The sequence below is a fragment of the Peromyscus eremicus genome, chromosome 3 (genome assembly GCF_949786415.1).
Source record: "Peromyscus eremicus chromosome 3, PerEre_H2_v1, whole genome shotgun sequence".
Lineage (NCBI taxonomy): Eukaryota > Metazoa > Chordata > Mammalia > Rodentia > Cricetidae > Peromyscus > Peromyscus eremicus.
In genome coordinates this window covers 105,575,318-105,600,131 of record NC_081418.1, presented here as the reverse complement: position 1 = coordinate 105,600,131, position 24,814 = coordinate 105,575,318, and the positions used below count along the sequence as shown (strand labels likewise).

The window sequence follows — 24,814 nt, the reverse complement described above, 5'->3', positions numbered from 1 at the left end:
TTTACTGCCTCCCTCCTGTTATACTCCATACTATTCACACTGAGTTTGTGTTTTGGAGGTGGTCTCTTCATTGTTACCTGAAGAGAGAGCTCATTCCCTCAAAGCATGTGGAGTGCTTTGTTGGTGGATTACCCCACAAGTTTTTTAGAAATTCTGGTGATTTTCAGTTTGCCTGTGTATTAAAGTGCTGCAGTGAGCGTCTTTGTGGGTGCACTATAGGGAATCTGTGATTGTTCCTCTGTGGCAGACAATGAAACATACCATTACCTTACAAATGGCAATCTTAAGAGAGACAGTTGGTGACTACCCAGACTGAAGTCTTACCAAGCCAGTTGGAGACTGTATAAGAAGTTTTGTGGAGGGCCATTGGGTACTGATCAATCGAGTTTTATAAAAACTAACTGTCATGAAACTTGGCTTATTCCAATTAAGTGTGTAAGAATTAGGAGAAAATGTGAACATACCCATGTAATAGTATATAGTTTCGAAATGTATGCAGTGATTCAGTAATAGCATTTGATAAAGATTCCTTATGGACAGCCTATTGGCCAATAAAAGCACCCAATTCTTTTAAATTAAAGTCATATAAAAATTATTCAGTCCAGTCTGAAATCTGTAAGTAAATCCTACCCTAAATCTTTTTATGTGTTAATTAACTCAGCAAAATGATTTTTTCGTGATTGAAATTGGCTAATCCTAATCATTTTTTTCATAGATGATGTCAGTCAGCCAAGGAAGGTAAAAGAACATGATGTTGGAATAGGACCAGGACAGGACAGAGGCTCTCAGAGATTTTGTGTTATTTAATTGCCTTAACAATCCTAAAAAAGGAGCCTTGTATTTCCATTTATTAGTGCAGAAACTAAGCTGCAAAAGACTCCAAAGTGACCCGCCTGCCTTTGCCTCACTTGAAACAGTGACACTCTTTCTGCTCTGTCATAATTTCTTTAAACATGTTCCTGAGGTGACTCTTACCGTGGCATCAGAAACCTTGAGAGATTTTTGTTAATACTGCAGGTTTCTGCTCTCCTGAGGTGGGTAGAGGGTGCTGGGGTTGTGCTTTTTTTTTTTAAAGGAAGTGTTACATTTTGAGATCTGAGACCTACTCTGTCAGACCATGGTAACCTCATTTTTGTGATGTGAGAAGCCTTGCCAGAGAGTGCCCCTAACTTCTCTGAGGACCAGTGACTCTTGCCAGGCCTCACTGGTAGTGTGGACATTAGCACTACTCATCTGAGTGGGATCCTCCTTCCTACCCACTTCCGCTGCTTCCTGTGATTCTTGCTGGGTTAGCATGGCTTCCCATCTGACAAGTGACTTCCCAAAGACTTGAAATTCAGTAGGCTGCATCAGAGTCACTTCTCAGAGCCAAGCTGAAATGGCTGTGCAGAATCATCGCATCCCAAATGTATCTTTGGCATTGGTGCAGATGGGATCTGCAGCTTGTGGTCTAACTCCTGCTCCAACAAGAAAAAGAAAAAGAAGTGGCAGTTGGGGAAGTGATTACTTTTCTGACACCAGCTTGTACTTGTTTTCCTTTCTCACCTCCCTTCACCACGCTTGTTTGGTGACAGAGTCCCCATAAGCCTGCCTCTGATGGCTGCTCATTTTCCTAGAAGTGATGAGATCACTGTCTCCCTCCCTCCCGCGCCGGCCGGCCCTCCCACTAAGGACGGCGGGGTCTGCGGACAGCCCACCAGGTTCAGCCACCCCCTGTCTCCCTTGCAGATCTCTTTCTCCCTTACTAGCTTTTTCTCTCGGCTTTGTGAAATTCTCCTTCTTCCTTCCAAATGGCATGCTTACCTCTCCAGAGCCCAGTCCAAGCCCCAGTCTCTTCCAGAAGCCAAGTTAGGGAGCTGCTTATATGACTGACAGATCTCAAGATGTGTGCTGATGATCCAGAGGGTATCCTAAACCAACTTGAACTTGTGCTCCTATTTTATCCTTCTCTGCTGGCGAAAGAACAGTCGGCTTTGTGTTGAGGCTGAGCTCATCCAAGCTAAAGGAGGCATTTCTTTGCCTGAAATACATAGGGGAATAAAAAGATGGGAGGGGGGATATAAATTTAACCATGCTGTCCTTTAAAACTAAATATATACCCCTTTCTCTGCCCTGATTGGTCCATTTCCGTTGACAAGTGGATCGTAAGGAAAGGGAATATCCTGAACTTAATTGTAAGTTAAGTCTCTCTTAATCCAGAAGAGCATTTGAGATTCTGTCCAAGTGTTCAATTTCCCAGGCCGCTGAGGTCTGTGAATTTCTTTTCCCAGCCTCCAGGCTGCTGCAGCACAAGTCAGCATAGCTAATGCAGATAGATCTCCTGCCTCTCGCTCTCCTCCTCCCTCAGCTTTGATTCGATATGAACAGGCTGGTAACTCCGATGCTGGGGAGGAAGCTGACAGAACTCTGCAGATGACTAGGTGGCCATGAAACACCTGGGGATTGTTCTTTAAGAAAAGGTAACATTTATATGCTAATGATGTCTCCTCCTCCCTCTCCTTGTTGCATTTTTTCTAGGGCTACCAGTTCCCAAGAAGAGTCCAAAGTCGGTAAGGACTTGTCATTTACTTGGTGTTTGGGTGGGGGGGGGGGGGGGAGGAGGGGGAGCGGGGGACCCCAGCGGAAGGAAGGTTCGCTGCCTGGTTTCACCTCACTAAATGTGTTTTAGAGTGGATGCAGGAGCCAGGAGCAGAGGCTCATTTAATTAAGTTCTGGGGATATGTTTGATACAGATGGTGTTTGGGTTTGTCTTTTAACTATGCGGAGATGTGTAAGCAGGATGCAAAAGCTTTGAGGATTGAAACAATGCAGTTTGGCTTCCCTACACAAATGCTCGCAACTCCTTTGAATGGGCGAGTTTCTGAGCTGTTTCAACTTGATACAAATGCTATTGTTTCCTTTGGGGGAGGAAAAGAGAGAAAAAGGCTCCACCTGCTTCTCAACTGGTGTTCGCCGGCAGCCGTTCACATGGCTACCGGCTCTCTCAGAGCTTCCTTATGCACTCAATGGTGAATTAATCACAAAACCAAAAGCCCGTGGGTTTGGAGAATTGCTATGCCTGTGTATGTCCATGCTCAGGTGGAACGGTGTTCACTGCCTGGCACTGAGAATAAGACATTTCCTTGCTGGGGAAATGTCCTTTGTTGTTTTGCTAGCTTTAGCAGCATTATGCTGCAGGTATAGGATTCTTTAAAAAAAAAAAAAAATCAATGTTTTGCTGTCCTTTCTAATCTGGTTTCCCTGAAGATGCATTACCTACTTGGCATGCTGGCTAATAGCCTAGAGGCTATAGTGTTTTGTTTGGTCGTATGAGCTTTTACCCCCAGGGCACTAACAACAAATTAAAATGCTACTTAAAAACTCAAAATCTGTGATTTGAATGCCTGTGAAATTGAACTAGGTGGTAGAAGCTTCCCAGGTCATTAATATTAGGATTTAAAAGGGGGGGGGGGGGGCTTCCTTGTAACTTAGAAGATTTCTGAACGGGGAAATTTGTAGCTTTGTGCCATCCGGAGGAGGACATTGAAAACTTTGCAGCTTCAGGCGCTGCAGCTGAATTCTTTACACCTGTCTCCAAGCATGGCCGCACCAGGCAGAAGTTTATTAAGGAGATGAGCGAGGGGAGCTTTACGCCCTCGGAAGCCCGACTCCCTAGTTCTGCAAAGAGAAAAACCTGCAGTAGTTAATGTGCTGCTGATGGCACAGGGCCGGCCGTGGCAACTGGAACACTGACTTCAGGGCTGCTTCCCGTGTCAGTTTGTGTTAATGTCCAGGCAGGAAAGTGCTGCTTGGTGCCCACATTGAAACCACAGAGATGCCCAAGTGGCTGCATGTGCGCATGTGTTTATCGCCATCCCTGGGTCATCGTCAGAAACCCATTCAGCCTTCAGCCAAACCGAATGCAGCTGGAAGATGTGTCTCCCGAGCTTGAGTTAGTGTGAGCCTTCCATGACCATGCTGTGCTGAGGCATGGACCTGTTTTACACACCCCACATGCTGTGGATATCGGGGTGTTCGCTGCTGTTCGCACCTGTGCAGGAGAGGTTTCTGTAATGTTTGTATATCATCTTCCCTGGAGTAGTTCAGAATTACCTGGCAGACACCTAGTAGTATCAAGCATGTACAGAGCCCATGTTCTTGAAATCAGTTAAGAGAATTCTCTGGTAGCTTATTTTTGTAGTTGCCATGTCATTAGTGAGCAACAAGCCAATTACTTGGGTTGCATTCCTAGGGAAAAAAGCGCTCTTAACTGCTTTGCCCACAGTCTGCTGGCTTCTAATTACCACAAGCTAAGAGGGTGGGTGCTGCTGGACCCAAGAGCTTGGAGCTTGTCCTCACCCAGGTCCTGCTCCAGGACAGGGATGGCAGCTCGCATAGCATGTTGGCACTCTGGCAGCTACTGCACATGATTAGGGGACTATCAGCCAAGGGCTGCTGTTGGCAGGAGAGCATTACAAACATCTGTGATCAGTGGGGGCTCGTACAGGTGGATGGAAAGCTGTTTCCCTTTCCCCGGGTTGAATTTGGGTGATGTCCTGCCAATGGGACAGATGATTATGAGATGTTTTCAGCAGGGTTGGAGGGACTCCACAGGGACGATGGGTTTCCAGGTGCTGGTTGAGCCGCTCAGGGGATGACAGATAGTGTCAGTTCTGCAGGCTGCAGAAGGAAAAGGGCAGCAGTTGGACCTGGGTTGTGATCCGTGTAGATTCCACCCCAGCTCTGTGGTTTAGCATCTAAACCAGGTCCTCACTATTGGTTGCCTGTTCTCCCCGCTGTTACCCCCGAGGTTCTGACACGCTCGGCTTCCTCCGATGATGGACAAGGTCTCTGTGTTGCCATACTTTTTCTTTCTTCTTTAATGTTTTCAATAATTAGGCAGTTGAGATTTTATTAGAGCAGAAGGGTTTAGCATTTTAATGTTGTTCCTCCTCCTGGGTTGTCCCTATAGCTTACTCTTAATAAGAATTTAACTTGCTAGATTTAGTTTAAATGGCAAGTTTGTGGATTTTTGTATACTCTTGCGGGATAATGGTGGTATCTTAATAATGTCTGATTAATTTAATACCTGGATTTCTACGTCACACATTTTCTACCACATGGCAGTAAAAAAATAAGACAAATTTGCTGTGGGATTTTAGACGTCTTTGGAAAACTTAAATTGTGGCCCAACTTAATCATTCTGACTAGAAACTTAATTTTAACTGTCAGTTTATATCAAACACAGAGATCTTGTGTGGGGCCTTTAAACTCTAAATTGCACACTCAAACATCTTGTAAGACAGATGCACCTGTGTTCCTGCTGGGTCACATCCCACCTCCCCATCCTCCCTTTGTTAATCTGTCCATTGCTTTGCCTGTTCACCAATCTTCTGTTCATCTGTCCATCCATACATTTATCCTCCACTTACTCAACCACTTATCCAGCTTTTCATTCAGCAAATTAGTAGTAAGGACTACTAAGATGGAACTTGAACTGAGACATTGGAAGTACAAATGTTTACTAACTGTCTTCAGATGCTACAATAGTGCAGGTATCCAGAAACTAAGACAGAAGATATCCCTGACTCCCAGCAACTGGGGAGAGAAATGGATACCACATCAACAGACAGAGCTGTTTAGACCCTCTCCGCCTGGGGATTAAAGTCTGGTGTACACATTGAAAGTGGATGAAGGGACCATGTGCATACATTACGCTAGTCATCCCGCTGTCAGTTCCAGTGACCTACATTGAATAGTCTTACAAAGCCCAGACCCAAGGTAGAATAAAGAACTGTGCTGAACTGTGAAATTATTTGGAGTTCTCTGGCAGGCTGGGAACACCCAAAGTTTTACAAACAGTGACAAGATGGTGTCTTCAAGACAGCAATAGGAAGTTTCACTTCCATCTCCTTTACCTACAAGAGATACTGAACGACATTTCTAGAACTAGACATTAAGACATGTAAGGGGGACATGAGAGCTCTTATGTGATGTATGTTTTTAGGAGACAAAAGACCTCTTAGGTCATGTATGCATTGGGGAGATATAAGACCTCCTAGATGATGATGTATGCATTGAGGAGATGGAGACCCAAGACCTCTTAGATGATGATGTATGCATTGGGGAGACACAAGACCTCTTAGATGATGGTGTATGCAGTGGGGAAACACAAGACCTCCTAGATGATGGTGTATGCAGTGGGGAGACACAAGACCTCCTAGATGATGATGTATGCATTGGGGAAACACAAGACCTCTTAGATGACATATGCACTGGGGAGACACAAGACCTCTTAGATGATGGAGTATGCAGTGGGGAAACACAAGACCTCCTAGATGATGGTGTATGCATTGGGGAGACACAAGACCTCCTAGATGATGATGTATGCATTGGGGAAACACAAGACCTCTTAGATGACATATGCACTGGGGAGACACAAGACCTTTTAGATGATGATGTATACATTGGGGAGACAGAGACACAAGACCTCTTAGATGACATATGCATTGGGGAGACACAAGACCTCCTAGATGATGATGTATGCATTGGGGAAACACAAGACCTCTTAGATGACATATACATCGGGTGGCTCCTGCCTGAGTCGCTCTCTGTGATGTGCACTACCTCTCACACTACACTCCTAGTCTTCACGGTTCCAAAGCTACCATGTAGATCTCATCAAAGCTTCTTCAGACCACAAGGAAAAGCCGTGAGAATGGTAGACGAGGAAAGGAATAGACTGACTTCAAATTGTCAATCAAATTGTCCCACCTCAGTGAACAGCACATTGGAGCCCTTAGAAGCGTAGACTTTCCATTTTCCTAAATTTCTTACATCTTATGTGACTCAGATTTCATTTTTATATCCAACCAGTGTTCTCCTGCTCTTCTCCATTAATTCTCTTCACCTGACTTTGAGAAGAAATTTGATATGGAAGCTGATAAGAGATACAGGAAAAGGCAAAAATAAAGAGCAGCCTATGCTTTGGCCTAGACCTGGTGTCTGATTTTCACACTTCTAATGACCTTGGCCTCATACCTCAGCAGCACTTGGATCTGCTCCTATTGTCCATGAAAATCGCTGCAGTGGCCTTGGGTCTTGGCAGATACATCAACTGTAAATAATTTGGCTTTAAAATGGATCAATTTGTCATTTTTAAGCCACATGAATTCTTCTCATCATTTAAGCTCCTAAGTGCTGTCTGTATTCATTTGCTCTTCCGAGCAAATATTTTCAGTTCACTTTATAAGAACCTCCATTTCTAAATCATTCTGTGAAATACTGATGAGATAAATTTTTCCCCATTTCCATTTATAAAAACCATTGCGCCTTCCCAATTTTCCTGACCTGACAGTAAGTAGGATGAGAATCATTCATTTTAGGGAGATAGGTACAATTTCATTCTAAAAGGTTTTGTGATACAAGTTCATGGCCAAGGACTCTTAAGGAGATTTAAAATTAAGCCCATTTCTTCTTCCAAGTTGGCAGAGATTTGAGAATCAGAAATGAAATTCTTAGTTAAAAAGTATCAGCCTAGTGACAGTAGTTAGGATTGGTGATTTCTGTCTGGTTATGTGGCTTCCCAATCATTATCTCAAGTGGTAGTGTTGTTGGGGTGAATGCATTGTTTCTAAGGTGGAGATGGCGGGGGTGAGTTCTTTGTTTCTAAGGTATTTTCTTCCTCCTCCTGTCTCCCACTGGACCTCTCAGCAGTGTCTCCTCCTCAGCACACCCCTGCCCCAGGGGAGGCTGCCTTGGGTGCAGAGCAACAAGGAACCTCAGCCTGGCCTCTCTGCTTCCTGTCCTTTCTCTACATCAGTTAACTCCTGGTTCATTCTCATTTTAGCGTCAATAGATTCTTCCTCCAGAGCTGGAAAGGAAGCCTCTCCGTACAGTGTCACATAAGGCACTTGCCTGATTCGCCTTCCAAGTTCATGTCCAGCTCCCCATCCCCTTGCAGTGTCACACTAGCCATTCATTCTGCAAACTGCAAGCTGTCCAAGCTCATTTCTATGTTAGGACTTAGCATATGCTGGGTCCATTGCCAAAATACTCTTCTATACGCCCATCCTTAAACCAGCTATCCAAAGGACATTGTGGTGCATCGTTTTAAATATATTCTGAATATCTGATTCATTTAATATCCATCTTCACATATACATTCATACTTGGGTATAAATTCCAGGCTGTTAGGTAACATCTTTTTATTTATCTGTTGTGTTTCTTAGTGTCTGGCACAATATAAATTATCCATTTGTATTTGTTGATCGAGTTGAATAAATACGTTGCAGGTGGTTGCTGTAGGCAGGCCTTGACTGGTATCCTGTTGTTAGTGTGCTAGGTGTTTCTCTCCATCCATGCACTGCATGCACAGGCTTCCCTTTCTTAACAGGGCTAAAGATACAGTCTTGTGGCTCCTTGTCTTAGAGCTTGTGTCTCACCTAGGGAAATGAATTGAAGGTAGCACGCACATATAACCCTAGCGCTCCAGAGGCAGGAGCAGGAGAATCGAGAGTTTGAGTTTAGCCTGGACTACATAGTAAAACTTTCTTTAAACACACACACACACACACACACACACACACACACACACACACACACACACTGAACAAAACTATAAAGAAAAACAGATGAATGGCATTCATATTGCTTGCAGATCTAAATCTGTGCTGTCTCAACTGAGAAGTAAATTTTCTTTCGTGCACAAAGCCTTCTGGTAGACAGTCAAGAAAAGCCATACAAACTGAAGGGGCAGGAAGACAGCTCAGTCGGTAAAATGATCACACAGGCCTCAGGGACTCAAGCTCATTCCCTAGCATCTACAGTTTTTAAAAAGTATATAGTGGTGTATGCATATAATCCTAGTACTGAGGAGGTACAGATGGCAAATGTGTTGTTTGGTAATCAGCCCGCCTAGCTTAATCAAGGACCTCCAGACTTAAAAAAGGCTGTCTCAAAACCCTGAAGTGCATGGCGCCTAAGGAACAGCACCCAAGGTTACCCTCTGGCTTCCACAAAAAATACATATGCACCTGTGTGCGTACAGACCTGATCACGTACACACACACACACACACACACACATACACACACACACACCAGATTACTTTAATTTGAGAGCCCTGTAAATCCTGCTTTTTACTTGACCAATTTTGGGCTCTAATAAAGGATGTCACAGAAAATGAAAAACACTTGTGAAATGTTTGCACACATGCACACAGAGCACAACTCCAAAAACCCTAAGATTCACATGATAGAATGCATCTTTAAATTGAAGAGAAGTAGTCAGTTTTAAAAATGAACATAGAACAGAGCTAAATCTTAGCAAGGTAAAAATCCAGAAAGCTTCCAGATTACTGGACCATAGCCTTTTAGTTTGGCATCAGGTTAAGCTAGTGAGTGACGGCTCTGGAGTATAGTTTTTGGAGCACGTTCTCCAAATTTTTGGATATCCCTTTGCTAGTATTTTCTGACTGAGAGGCAACATTAGATGACATTAAAGGGACTGAGAGGCCCAGTGTGACAGAGATGCAGTTTTGTTCCTTCATCCAAGTGTGCCGTCAGACTTAAATGAGCCTTTATGGCTAGGAGAGAAAGGCTGTTATAATTTGAAAAGTGGCTACAGTGTTTTCAGGAGACTTCATCTGCATACTCCCTTTATGGCCAAGCAGCTCTCTAGTTAAACCTGAGGCTGGGTCCTCTGTGTCCTTAGTTGTTACACTAAGATGAACATCCTAGGGCCTTAGAAACCCATTTGAACAACATGGATGATGGTGTGTGCATGACTCTTCTCGTTGGGGTGAGAAAAGTCTTGACGTAAGCAGCTTAAGGGGAAACCGTTTATTTTGGCTCCTGAGCTCGGGATGTCACTCAATCAGGGTGAAGAGGCATACTGCAGGATTGGCTTAATCTCTGTCAGCAGGAGCAGGAAGTGGCTGACCACATGGTGACTGACAAGAAACAGAAAGGTCAGGCTAGACCCAGAAGGGTGTTGTCATCTTCAAGGGCCATCCCAGGATACCCGCTTCTGGTAGCTGGGCCACATGTCTGAAAGGCTCCACACCTTCCCACACCACCACCAGCTGGGGACCATGTGCTCAAACCCTTGGCTCTGTGGGTGCCACTCACTGGGCACAAAACCAGTGGGCACATTATACAGCAGAAATGGCCAACACTGCACCAGACTCTCAGTGGGACAGGGAGGAAAAGTGATCTAGTGTAAGAGGTTAAAGTTTGGTTTTCAGGGACAGGGACCCAAGAAGTCAGTAGGACACACACTGCAAAGCACCCCCCCCCCCGAAACAGCTACCTATGAATGCTCTTCCAGGTATACGGCGGCATGCAGGCCTAGAGGGTGGGGGTGTTAAGTGTCCTCAAATGGAGACTGACACATTCAGGAGTAGAGACTTATTTCAGCTGTGAAATGAACTTAGTGTTGCTGGGCTTTTTCCACAATCAGGCATCTGCCACTCTTTTAAGGAAGAAAAATAGGGTTAGCAGTTGAAGGGGAGTGTGTGGTTCTCCAGGCAAACCCAGCTCCTGTATTGAGTGATTTGGTTTTATATTTAGAATATCTCCTTAACAGCATAAAAGTCATAGTCCATATTAATTCTGTTTACAAAGTTCACTTCAAGATGGAAATAGCCTTTAATTCTCTTATTGTAAGAAGTTACCTGTTATATATAAATACATATATATATGCCGCACTGAAAAGCATAAAACTTAAAAGAAGAAACTACCCATAGTATCAGGTTGTTTTTTTTTTTCTAAACATTGTGCCGTATGTCCACACCAACAATGGGCCGATGCTGTGATTAGGAGCTTGTAAGAGAGACACAGAGGGAGCTTGCAAGAGAGACACAGATGAGATGTGTACCTTCAAGAGAGAACTGGTGCTGTTCTCTCCCTCAACATCTCCAGCATGTCACCCAAGGTGCTTTTCAGGGTGTGATATGAGGCCAAGAGAGCTGACGTCCGTGTAGGGAAGGACCTTAAAAGGTGGCGGAGTGCCTATTTCAGGTCCCGGAAATGCTAGTCTATCCAGCACTGAGCTAAGTCCATTAACACCTGAAGAGAGAAAGGGTGAAGTGGCAGTGTGTTTGCCCTGTGCTTCCCTTGGCATCTTCGTTAGTGGGTGCCACCCCTTTGCATGGGAGTGAGCTAGGCCTCTCAACGTGCTCATAGCCTGTGGATCTTTTCCAAAACCTACAGTCAGGTCTCTAGCAGGCAAGATCTCAACTCAGCCTAGGAGTTGAGAGATGGCCGTCAAGAACGTGCTTGCCATGCAAATATGAAAACCTAGGTTATATTCTCAGAAGCCACAGACAATGCCAGGCTTGTTATTTCAGAAAGGTGAAATGGAAGGTGGAGACAAGACTCTCAGGGGCTCGCTGGCTAACTAGCCTACTTGGTGAACTCAAGGCCAATGAGAGACTCTGTCTCAAACAAAAAGTGGTAGGTCGCCTTCTGCGTTCCGTGTGTGTGTGTGTGTGTGTGTGTGTGTGTGTGTGTGTGTGTGTGTGTGTGTATATGAATGCACATGTCCCCACACATGAACATACACAGGCAAAAGGGACAAAGCAAATCTGTTCTTTTTGGACTCTCTTCATCTACTGATTTCCAAACAAGGACGAAAAGGGAAAGGACCATGGTCATTTCCAACAAGGAGTGAAAGATGGAGGACACTGAGGGGAGAGCAGGGGATTGATGATAGCCTCCGATGGCAGAGCTCCAGGGGACCAGAACACACACAGTCGGGTTCTTATAAACCTCTTTAAAAACAGCTCTGCACTGTGCTTAATAGAGGATGCAGACGTCCCCTACCTGAAGTTAAGTAACATGGTAACTTTTGCAAATGAGAACTCCAGCATTGCATTCGCAGGGGTGAAATCCTTACCAGGGTTTTTGCTTGTGCTCTCTGTCAATTCAGAGAATATTTCATACAGTGTAAGTCTGTTCTGGGCTGGTTTCAGTGATCAGGAACTTGACTCTGCCTTTGAAGTCGATGAAGTTCCCCTTTGAAAAGTACTTAAACTTTGGACAAGTTGCCAGGCTGGGAAGGCTGGCCCTGCAGAGCAACACATACATGTACTTCAAGTTTGCTCTTCATTTTTTTAATTCACGGTAGTCTCGGTAATTCAAGAGGTAGAAAGCATTGCCTTTAGAATTGATTGACTAAAAATTATAGACGCTCTTGGTTCTCTGCAGTGAGTACCAGAGCACTGTGCTGCCCGGTGTGACTTCCTAATGCTCTGCCACAGTCCCTGCTGGAACAGGGCTGGAGGAAACCTGCAGAGCGGAGCAGGCATTTTATTATTAAGAGATACAGCATATGGAGCCCCACGTTTCATTTGTAGCCCTGATTGTATTGCTTACAGGTATTACAGACTTACATCTAAAACACTTAGGATATTTTGAGTCACATATTTTTGTCAAGAACTGAGGGTGTTGGGATAGATGCATCTTACAATAAATAAACCCAGTGTATCTTCCTGAGAGCTTACAATGAAAATCAGATTTGTTTCCCACTACAGCCCAGAGAGCAGCATGGGTCTGGTTATGTCTCTGTCTAGTCCGCCCCTCTGTCTTCCTGCCAATCATCTAAGGATTTATCAGCATTCAGCACTTGCTGGAGAAGCCAGAGTGTCATTTTAAGTGTGTGTGTGTGTGTGTGTGTGTGTGTGTGTGTGTGTGTGTACACAGAAATGCTGAGCAAAGGCAGGCTGGGGAGAGGTACTCACTGGAGAAACGACAGTCATCTTCCTTTCTTGGCCCTCTCACTTGCTTCTTACAGCAGCCACTGGAGAGGAAAGACAGCCAGAACAGCTCCCAGCACAGTGTCTCCAGCCACCGGAGCCTGCACACGGCGTCCCCGAGTCACAGCACACAGGTGCTCCCCGAGTACCCACCCGCAGACGCCCCTGCTCCAGATCAGACCGACAGCTCTGGGCAGAAAAAACCAGATCCTTTTAAAATCTGGGCCCAGTCCAGGAGCATGTATGAAAACCGACGTGAGTAAAACCTGGGTTCCTGCTCTCCCAGGCCCTTCCCAGTGCGCTAGCCTCCCCTTAATAAAAGAGGCCTGGGGTATCCAGTGGATAAAGGTAAAGAGGATGGAAAGCCACAGCTTCCTAGAACAGGTAGAATTCCCTGGTTGTCTGCATAGGCTAGATGATGTCTCCAGCTTGAGGAAGCACGGGTAAAAATGGATGCTTTTCTTTCTGGTTCAAAGAAGTGGTTGGTAAGAGCCACTGTCTTTTAATCCTTTCCCGAGTGGAGAACGTGGCCTGCTCTGCATTCCTGCCTGATGAAGCTGCTCCGACACACAACAGTGTAACTGTGATTGTGGGTTCATGAGATGAGGTCAGGTACTTTCTTTGTGGCCTTGTGGTTCTTAAAAATACTGGTGATATCAGTCTTTGCAAACATTTTCCTCAAAAAGAGGAGGAGGAGGAGGAGGAGGAGGAGGAGAAGAGGAAGAAGAAGAAGAAGAAGAAGAAGAAGAAGAAGAAGAAGAAGAAGAAGAAGAAGAAGAAGAAGAAGAAGAAGAAAACCCACAGAGAATGATTGTAGCTTAATTATCTATACAATAGTTAGGTGTGTTGTTTTATTAAGATCAACTTTCTGGATCTTAAACACCTAAGATCTCCTCCTTATTTCCCTTCTCTCCTTTTAATGAAGTGATTCCTGGGGACATTCACCATCAGTTATCTTTGTTATTTTACCAATGCAAGGCCCTAAATGCCCCAAGCGTAGCAGATGCTATTGGCTCTTTTGGAGTCTTTGCCGTCACTAACGTTTTAGAACGGGGTAGAATGTGTTAGGAGGAAAGACATTCTATTGATGACCTGGAGAGAGGCTGAGAGAGAAAACAGCATTGTTTTGCCGGGCCACTGGGGGAACTTGGAACAGGCTTTGTTCCTAACCACCCTGATGTCACCGCTGTGGAGATTGGTAGCTCAGAGACTATGAGAGGCTAAGGGCTCTTCCTCCTCTCAACAACCGCTCTCTCTGACTTGGCTCTTCAGCATACCCGGCTGTCTGAAGGGTGTTTGGGAAGACTTCCCTTGTTCTGTGACTCGGATAAGGAAGGGAGTAAGGCCAGCAGCCCTAAGAAGGAAAGCTGACCAAACTCTTAGGTAGAACTCGACATTCAGGGGGCACAGGAGGGTCTCTTGCTGATTAGCAGCTGTCAGAGGTCCCTTGAAGTGCCGCACCATCAGCGTAAAACACTGGCCCATTAGATAGCCTGTTGACCAGCGGAGGCTCAGCATGCTGACAAAAGCCAGCTAATTTGGAAATGGACTCCCCCGACTCCCAGGAAGACAGCACTGAAGTCCTTTGGAAGCCAGGCTGAAGGAAATCTACAAATTAACTACAAAGTTGAGCATCCTATATCAAAAAATGCTCGCGAGGGGAAATGCTTCCAATTTCGATTTTGAAATATTTGCATATTTGTAATGAGATAGTCTGAGGATGGGACCTGAGTCTGAATTTCAAATCTGTTTGTGTTTCTTACATCTCTTACACACAAAGCCAGAAAGTCATTTTAGACCATATTTGCAGTGATTTTATCTGTGAATATAAATTTTATGGTATGGAATTTTCTTCTTATGGTGTTATATCAATACTTAAAAAGCTTTGGGTTTTATAGCATGTGAGGTTTTCAGAATCAGGGACACCCAACTGTTACAAACTTGGGCTTCATACCAGGAATACCCTCTAACTGTAGTGATTTCTCTTTAAAACACCCTGAAGGAATGCCTCCCAGTTTCAAATGTTCCATAGTCCCTTCACATTGCTCTCTAACCATGTGGCTTCTTCAGTCAACAACCCAGCTTCAGGGGATGTTGAGTGATTGCTTTATTGACCATGCTCCTGCTTTCTTCAGTCCAATACACATTATGATTGAGTTTTCCATGTTCCAATCCTTTTGTGATCAAATAAATCATTCCCTGAAGTACTGGCGGGACCTCCTGGATTGACAGGACACTTGAAGCATGTACGTGCTCAATGGTAGGCTCGTCCACCCTAAAGCAACAATATTTCTTGGGATTTGGATATTTTAGTTCAACTTTTAGGAAAGTTTTCACCAGAAAAAGAAACTGGACTATCCAGCATAAGCACTATAAGCTGATTGCTGTAAGCTTTGACATTGCTCCATGCGGTCACAATGACATGTTTGGAATGGGTCCCTTTTTGTCCCTTTGCTTTCTTAGCATCTAAGCGATCAGATATAGCCCCACAGTGAGAATCAATGCCTCTTTGGTGATTGGAGGTCCTGTAATTGAGTGATAGGAACAGCCTAATGGCTGTTAAGATCGGCATAGATTTTTTTCTTCTCTACTAAATGAGGATAATGATGACCCTCCCCCGGCTCCACCTCCAGTAATTACTGTGTCTCCAGCACAGCTTTTCTTCTTCCCATGGTACCCACTGATGAACATATAGCAATCTTGTCTTTGAATTACCTACCATTTTATTTAATCTCAAATTCATTTCTCCCATTGCAATAAGTTATTTTGTATGTTGTCTTTTAAGAACATTCTTTAAAAAAAAAAAAAAAAAAAAGAGTAGCCTTGATGGATGGAATTCCCTCCCCATCCTTTGATGATAAAATAAGCAAATACTGAAGGAAAATTGAAGTAAGTCACAGTACATTAATTATACATATTATTCCCTTTGTGTTGAAAATACCCTTTCCTTCTTATTGAACTTCATTGTTAAGGGCAGTATAAAGATGAACACACAGCTGACCACTTTCCCTTACATGTTCTAGGTGTTTCACAAAATACCATCCTCTCAATTTGGCTCTCTGCCAAAACCGCAGTGTCAAAAATGATTTAATCTGAGTTACAGAAGTGTTAATGAATCCCTTTGAAGGATTTCAATGTTAATTAAAGACTTGAAGTCCTTTCAATAAGCCGCCTTGCCTGTTTTGTATTTTCTCTAGATAACATGCCAGTTGGATCCATGTCTTTAAAAGTGACATGATTGGTCTTATTAGCAGATGTTCACACAGTCACCTCGTGCACAGCAGCCTTTACTACAAAGGAAACGCCAAAGCTTTATAAATAAAGTTTGTGCCTGCTTGCGAAGAAAGCAGCTGAAGCTGTCATTTTAACCATTATAAAGCTGTCCTCTGGGGAGTCCTGCTTACAAGTCTTACACCAGGATTTTAGGATCATTATAACCATGTCTGTCTGTGTGCTCGTTCAGATTCAACAGATGCCATGATTGCATCTCAAACATAAGACTATTCTGGTTTGAAATACCTAGAATTCACCAGGGCATGCCTCGTTCTAAGAACGGATTCTCTCAGGAACCGACTCTCCCCTAAGCAAGTGCTGTTGTGGAGTGCTAACATACACTTCCATGTTCTCACAAGGCAATGAGGGTTTAGACAGCCTTCTCTCGTTCATGATGTGACTGAAATGAGGTCACTCAAGAATGTGGTTAGAGTCTAATTTAGCATCAGGAGCCTACGGTGGTAATGGAAGTCACAGGAAACTCTCAGTGTTCAATTAGATTTTTGACAAGTAAAGCACCAGGAAAAAAAGAAAGTGAAAAACAGGACTCAACTGTGGTCCTTTGAAGTCCATAGCAGTCAGGACCTTTATTGTGAAGCTGAACTGCACATCCCTTATCAGTCACGACTAAATTCAAATGAACCAAGAGCGAGCGTATGTTGAGCTTTACACAACTGTGAAATTGCTGTTCCAGCCATGTCGCCTTCGCCTGCATCAGGACTGAGCAAGGGTGAAAGAGACAGAGAGATCAGTTCCACGAGTTTTGGAGAATGTCAGAGTAAGGAGCTGCCGCACACGTTTGTGTCTCCATTATCATTTCTCTTGTTTGATGTTTCCATCTGTCCGGGGAGAAGCCCACAGAAATGAGGGAAGATAAAAGTCCATGCAGTGATGTTTTTAGGCTTGTTTTGGCTGAGCATAAAGCAAACACAAGATGAGATTAGGAAGTGATGTGTGTGCTCTCAGAATCTGTAGATGCATTGTGTGTCTGGAGCAGTGGAGACACCAGGGCCTGGTGACCCCACTCTCACTAAATATCAAGGAAAGTCATTCGGCTACTTTCTTAAGTGACCAATACCAGAAGCAGATGAACTGCGGTGGTGATTGTCCCCTAGGTGAGGATCTAAGATGCAGACGGCTGGATCAGAGCTGTAACTTCTGCACGACTGGCCTCACTGAAGTGACAGTAATAATAAGAAATGTGACAGTAATGTCAGAAAAATGGCCCCACCTTGCTGCTCTCTAAAATACAAGTCTTCTGAAAGTAGAGAGTGAAACATTTGGGGGAACTTATTTCAAAATCTCAGTACTTCTTATATCAAGAAGTAGTATCATAGGAGATAAAATTTTGACCACCATAGTGTATTTCAATACCAATTCATTAACCGAGGCTATATTTATTTGAGTAAATGGTATTTAGTTGGTGAAAGGGTAAAATTGTTAATATGCTAAAAGTTAAGTAGCCGAAGGCTTTCTTTGTCACGTGTCTGTGTTGGTGTTTATGTCTGTGTTTCCTGGCTCGTTGTGAGTGTATGTATATCCCAATTGTCATGGGGCACCTTTCTTTTCAACAGAAAACTCTTTAAATAAATTTACCATTTTCCAGTTGATTCTTGAAAGGAAGAAAAACTTTTTTCCTGTGGCCTAACTTGGGTGATTGACCTAAATCTGTTGGGTCTCCTCCATATACCATGATAGCTGACACCTCATTGCAACATAAGGCAGAATGTGCTACAATTTTTTTGCCCCTGTAGGATGGACAAATGATACTGTGTTAAAGTGATGCAGAGAAAAATGGGTCTGGGCTGAAGGCGGCTGCAAAGGCCCTTTAATTGCTCTTAGAAAGCTCTTATGCTCAGCAGACATCAGATTGACTCTGCCAGCACCCATGTATACCAGCTGAAAATCACCAGTGGTCTTTTGGGGTGCTAGTTTCCTTCCCTGGGTAAACCAAAAGGCAGAACACCCTCTGATTTAGTTATTTCAATGAGGCACTTCACAGCATGCATCATTTACCAAGCTACTCAAACAGGAATTAATGAATATATTTATATAAATGTGTTCAAGGAAACATTAGTCTCCAAATGTTTCTGTAGGAGTCCCGTGATGTAGCTCCGTTCATCTTTCCTGGCATTTTACAAGCTAGCCTCAGCATTTTTAATATAAAAGGTTGTATACAAACATCCAGGTAGAACCCCAGCCTAAAAGTAGCTCAAGCAAAATCTATTCTGAGTCCTCTGCCTTATACCCATTCATTTTGTTTCCCTTGGATTATTCATTGACTGTGCATCTTAGGCTATAGGCAAATCACTGAAAAGGAACAATAACCCCCAGTGTGAAATCTAAACAACCATTTTTGTCTTTCCTATTCTATCGCACAAAACGGTGAAGATGGGAATTAAAGTTTCAGGCCTAGATACTCCTACAGCCCAAAATACAATTAATGAAGCAAATAAGAAAGAATGTGGAACAGTAATTTAATGCCCCCTTTAGGATTCACTGCAACTGAATTATATGCATTCTCTTTAACTAAAAGTTGTATCTCTTTATAGACTATAAAACACCTTGTATGTACATTAAAGTACTCCATAAGAATAAAGGGAAAGCAAGCCTTTTATTATCTCAGTGAGGTAACAGTGCAGTTATATAGAATGACTTCATGCACAACAGGCATTTTCTTCTGGAATTTACTGAGGGCTTCGTTTTAAAGCACTAGACCATTACTGAGTGTTAGACAAAATAGCAACTTATTGGGTAATAATGCACGTTCAGATACCATAGGCAAATTAAGGGAAAAGCTGTAATTTAGTGATGAGATACAGTTAATTGTTCAGAAGTTGCTGTCACCACTTGACCCTAAGGGTCTAGAAATGTGACAACTCTGGGATATTAGTACTGAAATCATATTAAACTCTATATTTTGTGATGGTGCCAAGGTTCAAGCCCAAGACCTGAAGAAGGATAGGCAAACAGTTTCCACTGAGCTGTGCACCCCACAGCCCTTGAGAGTAATTTTTTTTTCTCACAAAACTGATCTCATATTAAATTACTGGTGTCAGTGGTCTTGATTATGCTAGAGAAGAAGAATATGATTAAAAATAAATTAGGAATTCTTTTTAGCCAAAGCCATAATACTTGTCCTCTCAATCAAATGACAAGTCATTTAAAGGAACTTTCAAATCCATAGCGCCCACTTCTCCTCTGGGGAGAATCCCCTCTGTGTGATTTTTTTCGTGGATACTTGCTGTGTAGTGCAGCCCACAGTGACTCAGTTTGATTCCTGTTGGAGCGATGCCGGGGAGAGAGGTGCTTGCTGACTCCTGGCGTAGCTGTCATGAGCTAAACTGGGCATTACCAGGCAGCCTGAGTCCCTTGGGGAACTGCAGAGCTCAACTTTCCTACCGCTTCCTTGTGCCCACTGCCCTGTGCCCTGTCGCCTACCCATGACCTTTTCTGTGGTTGTCTGTGCTGGGGAGCTTTTATCTGTGCATGCATCATCCATCATGGTCCTGTAATTGTGTCCTTTTTAGACACATAATCCCCTTTATTAATGAAATAATCTCTTTCCCTTCTTCCTTCTCTGCAGTTCCAGATTATCAGGAACAGGACATCTTCCTTTGGAGAAAAGAGACCGGATTTGGATTTAGGATTCTGGGTGGAAATGAGCCAGGGGAACCTGTGAGTCTTTTATCTGCTTCTCTCCCTTGTGCTATTTGCTAAGACTTCAAAGCAAAGTGGTGGCAATTGACAGATCACCAGGAGAGGAGTCTTGCTAGTTGGGGCCCTGGCTCTTTCATCTTGAGAAGTATGGATCTCACACTTCCTTTTGCAGCGGGGTGCTGCGTTTGTTTGTTTGTTTATTTGTCTTAAAGAAGAAGGGAAGTCATATTTTCTAAAGCTTTTGTGTGTGGTGGGGGTTGCAGCAGTGAGGCCCCCCACCAAGAAGAAAAACAGAAGGCAGAGCAGACAGTGCCTCAGCCCTGTGGTCAGTTCTGTGGTATCTGTAGCAAGTAGAGGGGTGTGTGTGTGTGTGTGTGTGTGTGTGTGTGTGTGTGTGTGTGTGTGTAGACACTGTAGGGGTCTGAATAGTAAGTAGCTAGAACACAGAGAGAACTTCCCTAGGCAGCACTGTGGCTCAAGAAAACAGCACCCTGTCCTTAAATAATAGAAAAAGAACCCTGAACGGTGACCAATAAACACTGAATCTCCTCAGTTTCTTAGAGTCAGTTATTTAACACCACACGGTCCTTTGAAAGGAAAACAAAAGAGAAGTGTAGTTGATGCCTTTGGAACAAAACCTATCATTCATCGAGCAGTTACTGTGTGTGATGTGCTATACTAAAAACCTTTAACATATAATATCTCCTTTAGCCAGAATGTATCCCTGTTTTTCAAACCAGAAAATAAAAACTCCAGAAAGGTTAATGAACTGGCCCAAGGTCCCAGAGCTAGTGTAGATGCAAGGCTGACAAGGCCCAACTCCTCCATCTCTTCAGCCACTGTTTTGTTCCTGCCCCTCATAAACCCTAAATGCCATGTGAAGAGAACAATAACATTGTTGTCTACTGAGAAGACAGAGCACACACCAAATTTAAACTCACATTTGGTGAATGGCAGAACAGCAAGACATTGAATACAAATGTTCCTGTGCCTTCTAGTGCTGAAAGATGGCAGAAATAGGAATATGAGGCCAGAATTTGCTTCCTTCTCCCCTTCATTTTATGTTTAGTGAGATGCCCTACTGCTAAGCAGACAGTACTAGACAATTAAGAAACTAAGTATTGATGTACTTACCAGGGCTTAGTGAGAGTGGGGTTCTCGGGTAGACAGGAAAGGAGGAAAGGCCTTGTAAGTGAGAGAATAAAGTGCCCATTTCTCTGGAGTGGAAGAAGAAAAACGACATGATTGACAGGCCACAGATAATAGCTATGTCAGAGAGCCATACAAGAAATAGTTGTTCTTCCCACTTCTTAAAAACAGCTATAGGACCTGGCACAATGCCTTATACACAGTGGGTGCTCAATAATCGTTTGTGGCATGCATGTGGATGTGAATGAATGAATTGAATTATTTCTAGAGATGTACAGGCCATCAGTCTTTATAGTAAAACTAACAGGACAATGTTTCATCCATCATCTAATTACTCAACAGATTTATATCGGTCACATCGTACCACTGGGTGCTGCTGACACAGACGGCCGCCTGAGGTCTGGAGATGAATTAATCTGTGTGGATGGGACACCAGTAATTGGAAAATCACACCAGCTTGTGGTCCAGCTTATGCAACAGGCTGCCAAGCAAGGCCATGTCAATCTCACAGTGAGGCGCAAAGTGGTGTTTGCTGGTATGTTTTCCATTCATCCCCTCGGACCATGCTCTGTCGTTTTCCTGTCTGCCTCCTCAAGCTTCTATTTTAGCAAATGTTTGCAAATGTGATCAAGCTCAGAATTTCCAGATGGCTTGCTTCTCTCCAGCTCTGCAAAAGTGCTGTCATTCAAAAGTACTTTAATATGCTCTTTGCATATGCTCCAAAAAAGACTTCCAGAAAGGCGAGAGATGAATATATGTCCCCTGCCTCTTGCCCCTCACCAACCAGAGCTTAGCCTTCCTCTTCGCTGGAGGATAGTCCTCATCCGACCAGCTTATCGGGGAGCGTGAGAAAAGGTCAGCTCCAGGTTCAAAGAACAGAAGTTAGGTTTGGACTGCAGAATGAGCTCTTCCTAACAGCCCCTGCAGTTGCCTTACTGAGAAAGCTGAAGAGCTGGCCAGTTCTAGGTCAGCTCTGGTTCCTCTGAAGTTCTCAGAATACCCTTTCAGGCTCCACTCAAGAACACTCCTCCAAATGCTTTCAGGTTTTAGCACCCCCTTCCCGCCATGCCCGTGGCTCAGAGTATATTTCCACATCTCACTCTGCCCCTTTAAGAAAGCTGTTACATGTCTGCTCTTTCCTGAAAGCATATGTCTTTATTATTCACCTTTGCATGCAGCCTCTACTCAAAGCCTGTACAACAGAATCCAGAAGAGGAAGATTAACTGTTATGTCAGTTGAATTACTGAAGAAGTATGATGTGAAAGCCTGTGAATTCTCTGTAGCCTTAATATTAGTATAGCAGATAGCCCAGATAAAATTAATTGGCACTTAAAAAAAAAGCTAATGTAGCTTATTTGAAGTGATATATAATTAATTACAGAATGAAGTTACTAAATTCCAGTGTAAGAATCTAATGGTAGCCATTGAAAACAGTCCCTACTCCACAATAGATTATGTCCTTAGAACTCATTTCTGGCCCCCCGCCCCCAAATTCTGAGTATGGTATTCCATGCAGCCAATGGCAGTCAGCTGGTTTGTTTTGGGGTTTTGAAATGAGTTGAAAACTTTGATTTCCCTGTCTTAAAGTAGTAAGGCAATGTAATTTCACTTGGTTGTTTCAGTTTTATTTGAAAGGCTTATGTTTGGGATATTCAGTAAGTTAGTCCAGTGCAGACATTATATTAAGTGAAATTAGGTAGGCAGATAGTAAGCAGAGTGGGTGTTGACAGGTGCTGGTAAGGGAGTTGTTATTTGGTGGTGAAAGTTTCACTTGGGGAAGTTGACAAAGTTCTAGAAATGGATGGTGGTGACATTTACATGACAGTGTGAATACATCTATGCCCCTGAGTTACATATAAGCACTGTTACGTCATTAAATTTGTTGTTTCCCATAACTAAAGCCATCTATGAAAGTAAAAGCTTTGTGGAATAAATATAACCATAGCCACAACTCGCCATAGTACACAGTGATTTTGGCATGCCTGGTTTTACCTAAGGTGTGAACTCTTTAAGAATGTTTTGCCCTGTTAGCTGACAAGGCAGTAAGACTGGATGAATACCCAAAGCTGGAAGGAAGCTAATGCCTCTAGCTCTGTGATTAGAATAGATATTTACAGCTGGGAGCTGGGGAGAGCAATTACGTGTACCTACCTTCAGGTCCTCATGAATCCTGCGAACCTTAAAGGAGCCACCCTAGCAGTCTCCTATCCAGTGAAAACGTAAACACTGAACAAAGATGTAAGGAGGAGGGAATGACTGTGAGTGAGTGAGGCTATAAAGGAGGCTAGGATGGCAGCCTGCACTGGTACAGCTCATACAGAGTCTGTTCACAGTTCCTTCCTCCATCGGAGAAAGGTCATAACTGGATGTTGCTGTAGACAGAGTGGCATTGTGGGTAGTATCATTGTACTGTCTACTGCATGCCACTTAGGAGTCCTCTTTGGGGGTCGATGTGCATGGAGTCAGCCTTCCTGAAGACAGACTATTAATGTTTCCACAGCAAGGCTGTTTTTCCACGCTTGTGTTGCAGTCCTCTGAGACAAGATGCCCTCCTTAGCCTCTCGGTTTCCTTACAGGTGGGGAATTCCGGTGGAAGTGGTGACTGGGCCCGTTTTCCAGGGATTTCAAATGGTTTAGTCGTAATACGTGTCTCTTCCAGTCCCAAAAGCAGAGAATGAGGTGCCCTCACCAGCTTCATCGCACCACAGTAGCAACCAGCCGGCCTCTCTGACGGAAGAGAAGCGCACGCCACAGGGCAGCCAGAACTCGCTGAACACGGTGAGCTCCGGCAGCGGCAGCACCAGCGGCATCGGCAGCGGCGGCGGCGGCGGGGGCAGCGGCGTGGTCAGTGCGGTGCTGCAGCCCTATGACGTGGAGATTCGCCGTGGGGAGAACGAGGGCTTTGGGTTCGTCATCGTGTCCTCCGTGAGCAGGCCTGAAGCGGGCACAACCTTTGGTGAGTGCTAGAAGGAACAGGCTGGGCTTGCTGCTACCAGCAGGGTTCAGCAGTTAAGGATGCTTGCTGCTCTTGCAGAGGGTCTGGACTTAGCTCCCAACAGAAAGGCCTTAATGGTTTTGTTCTGTTTGTTTGTTTGTTTTTTGCTTCAGATAATTAAAGTCTTAATTGGAGATGGAGTTTATTTGGTAGGTTAGGTTTTATTGATCCTCAACCCCATTTAGCTTTCTAAATGTGTGGTCATGCACAACTTCAAGTACAGATAAGATTTATGTCAAATTTGAATAGCAGCTCCTTGGTAGTGTAACGGATTATACATTTTTTTTTTTATTTTTTTTTTTTTTTTGCCAGAGAAAGACTTCAGAAAGTTCCTGAGTAGGGGAGGTCATTAATAGCAATGGCCTCAGAAAGTCATAAGGGTTTTCAAAGCAGCAGATGTTCATAAGAATGCCTAGGAAACGGAGACATGTCAGAAGTAAAAAGCCACCTGTGATACTCCCCTACCTCGTGTGTGTCCTTCCTCCATCCCTACCTGAGTGCTGTTGAAGTTTTAAATGATTTTTTTATTGTTGCTTTAGAAACTGGCTGAACTCTGAATTAAGAGTCATTTGATTAGGGGTCTTATCCAGGTCTTAGATTTCAGCCAAGTATGGGTAATGTTTTGTAACCTTTTCCAAGTATTACCTCTCTCCTGGGTGCATGCATAAAGGCGAATAGGAACCCAGATTATTCTAAGAACCCAGTTGAGTCTAGGAGTCTCTTTCCTGTTGCGATGGATGTGCACCCTCCTTCCTGATTCAGTCCCTTGTTGTCTCCCAAGCACGCTGGAAGGTGATGGGAGACAGGAAGGGTTATTATGCAGGCTTCAATTTTGATCTCAAATGGCTTATCCACCCAGGACCTCTTGGCCAGTGGTCTAGGTCACTCATTGGCTTAAGTTAACAAGGGCCTATATCTCTTTAACATTCTGGTCCGGTAGAACCCACACTGTCTCCAGTTAGTCTTGATGAGCTGCTGCTTGCTAAAGGAGACAGCGTGT

At 43.8% G+C, this 24,814-nt stretch overlaps 1 protein-coding gene across 13 annotated transcripts in view; it reads left to right on the top strand.

Annotated features, from left to right (window-relative positions):
• Positions 1 to 24,814, top strand: part of Magi1 (membrane associated guanylate kinase, WW and PDZ domain containing 1) — a 650,887-nt gene that overhangs the window by 606,982 nt on the left and 19,091 nt on the right. For 8 of the 13 annotated variants that reach the window (XM_059258241.1, XM_059258239.1, XM_059258244.1 and 5 more), the window contains 6 exons: positions 2,518 to 2,549; positions 12,775 to 12,991; positions 16,704 to 16,787; positions 19,596 to 19,687; positions 21,161 to 21,353; positions 23,479 to 23,775. In XM_059258241.1, the coding sequence (XP_059114224.1) occupies positions 2,518 to 2,549; positions 12,775 to 12,991; positions 16,704 to 16,787; positions 19,596 to 19,687; positions 21,161 to 21,353; positions 23,479 to 23,775 (915 nt within the window). The remainder of the gene's footprint in view (positions 1 to 2,517; positions 2,550 to 12,774; positions 12,992 to 16,703; positions 16,788 to 19,595; positions 19,688 to 21,160; positions 21,354 to 23,478; positions 23,776 to 24,814) is intronic. The other 5 variants (XM_059258243.1, XM_059258249.1, XM_059258245.1 and 2 more) reach the window with 1 other exon arrangement.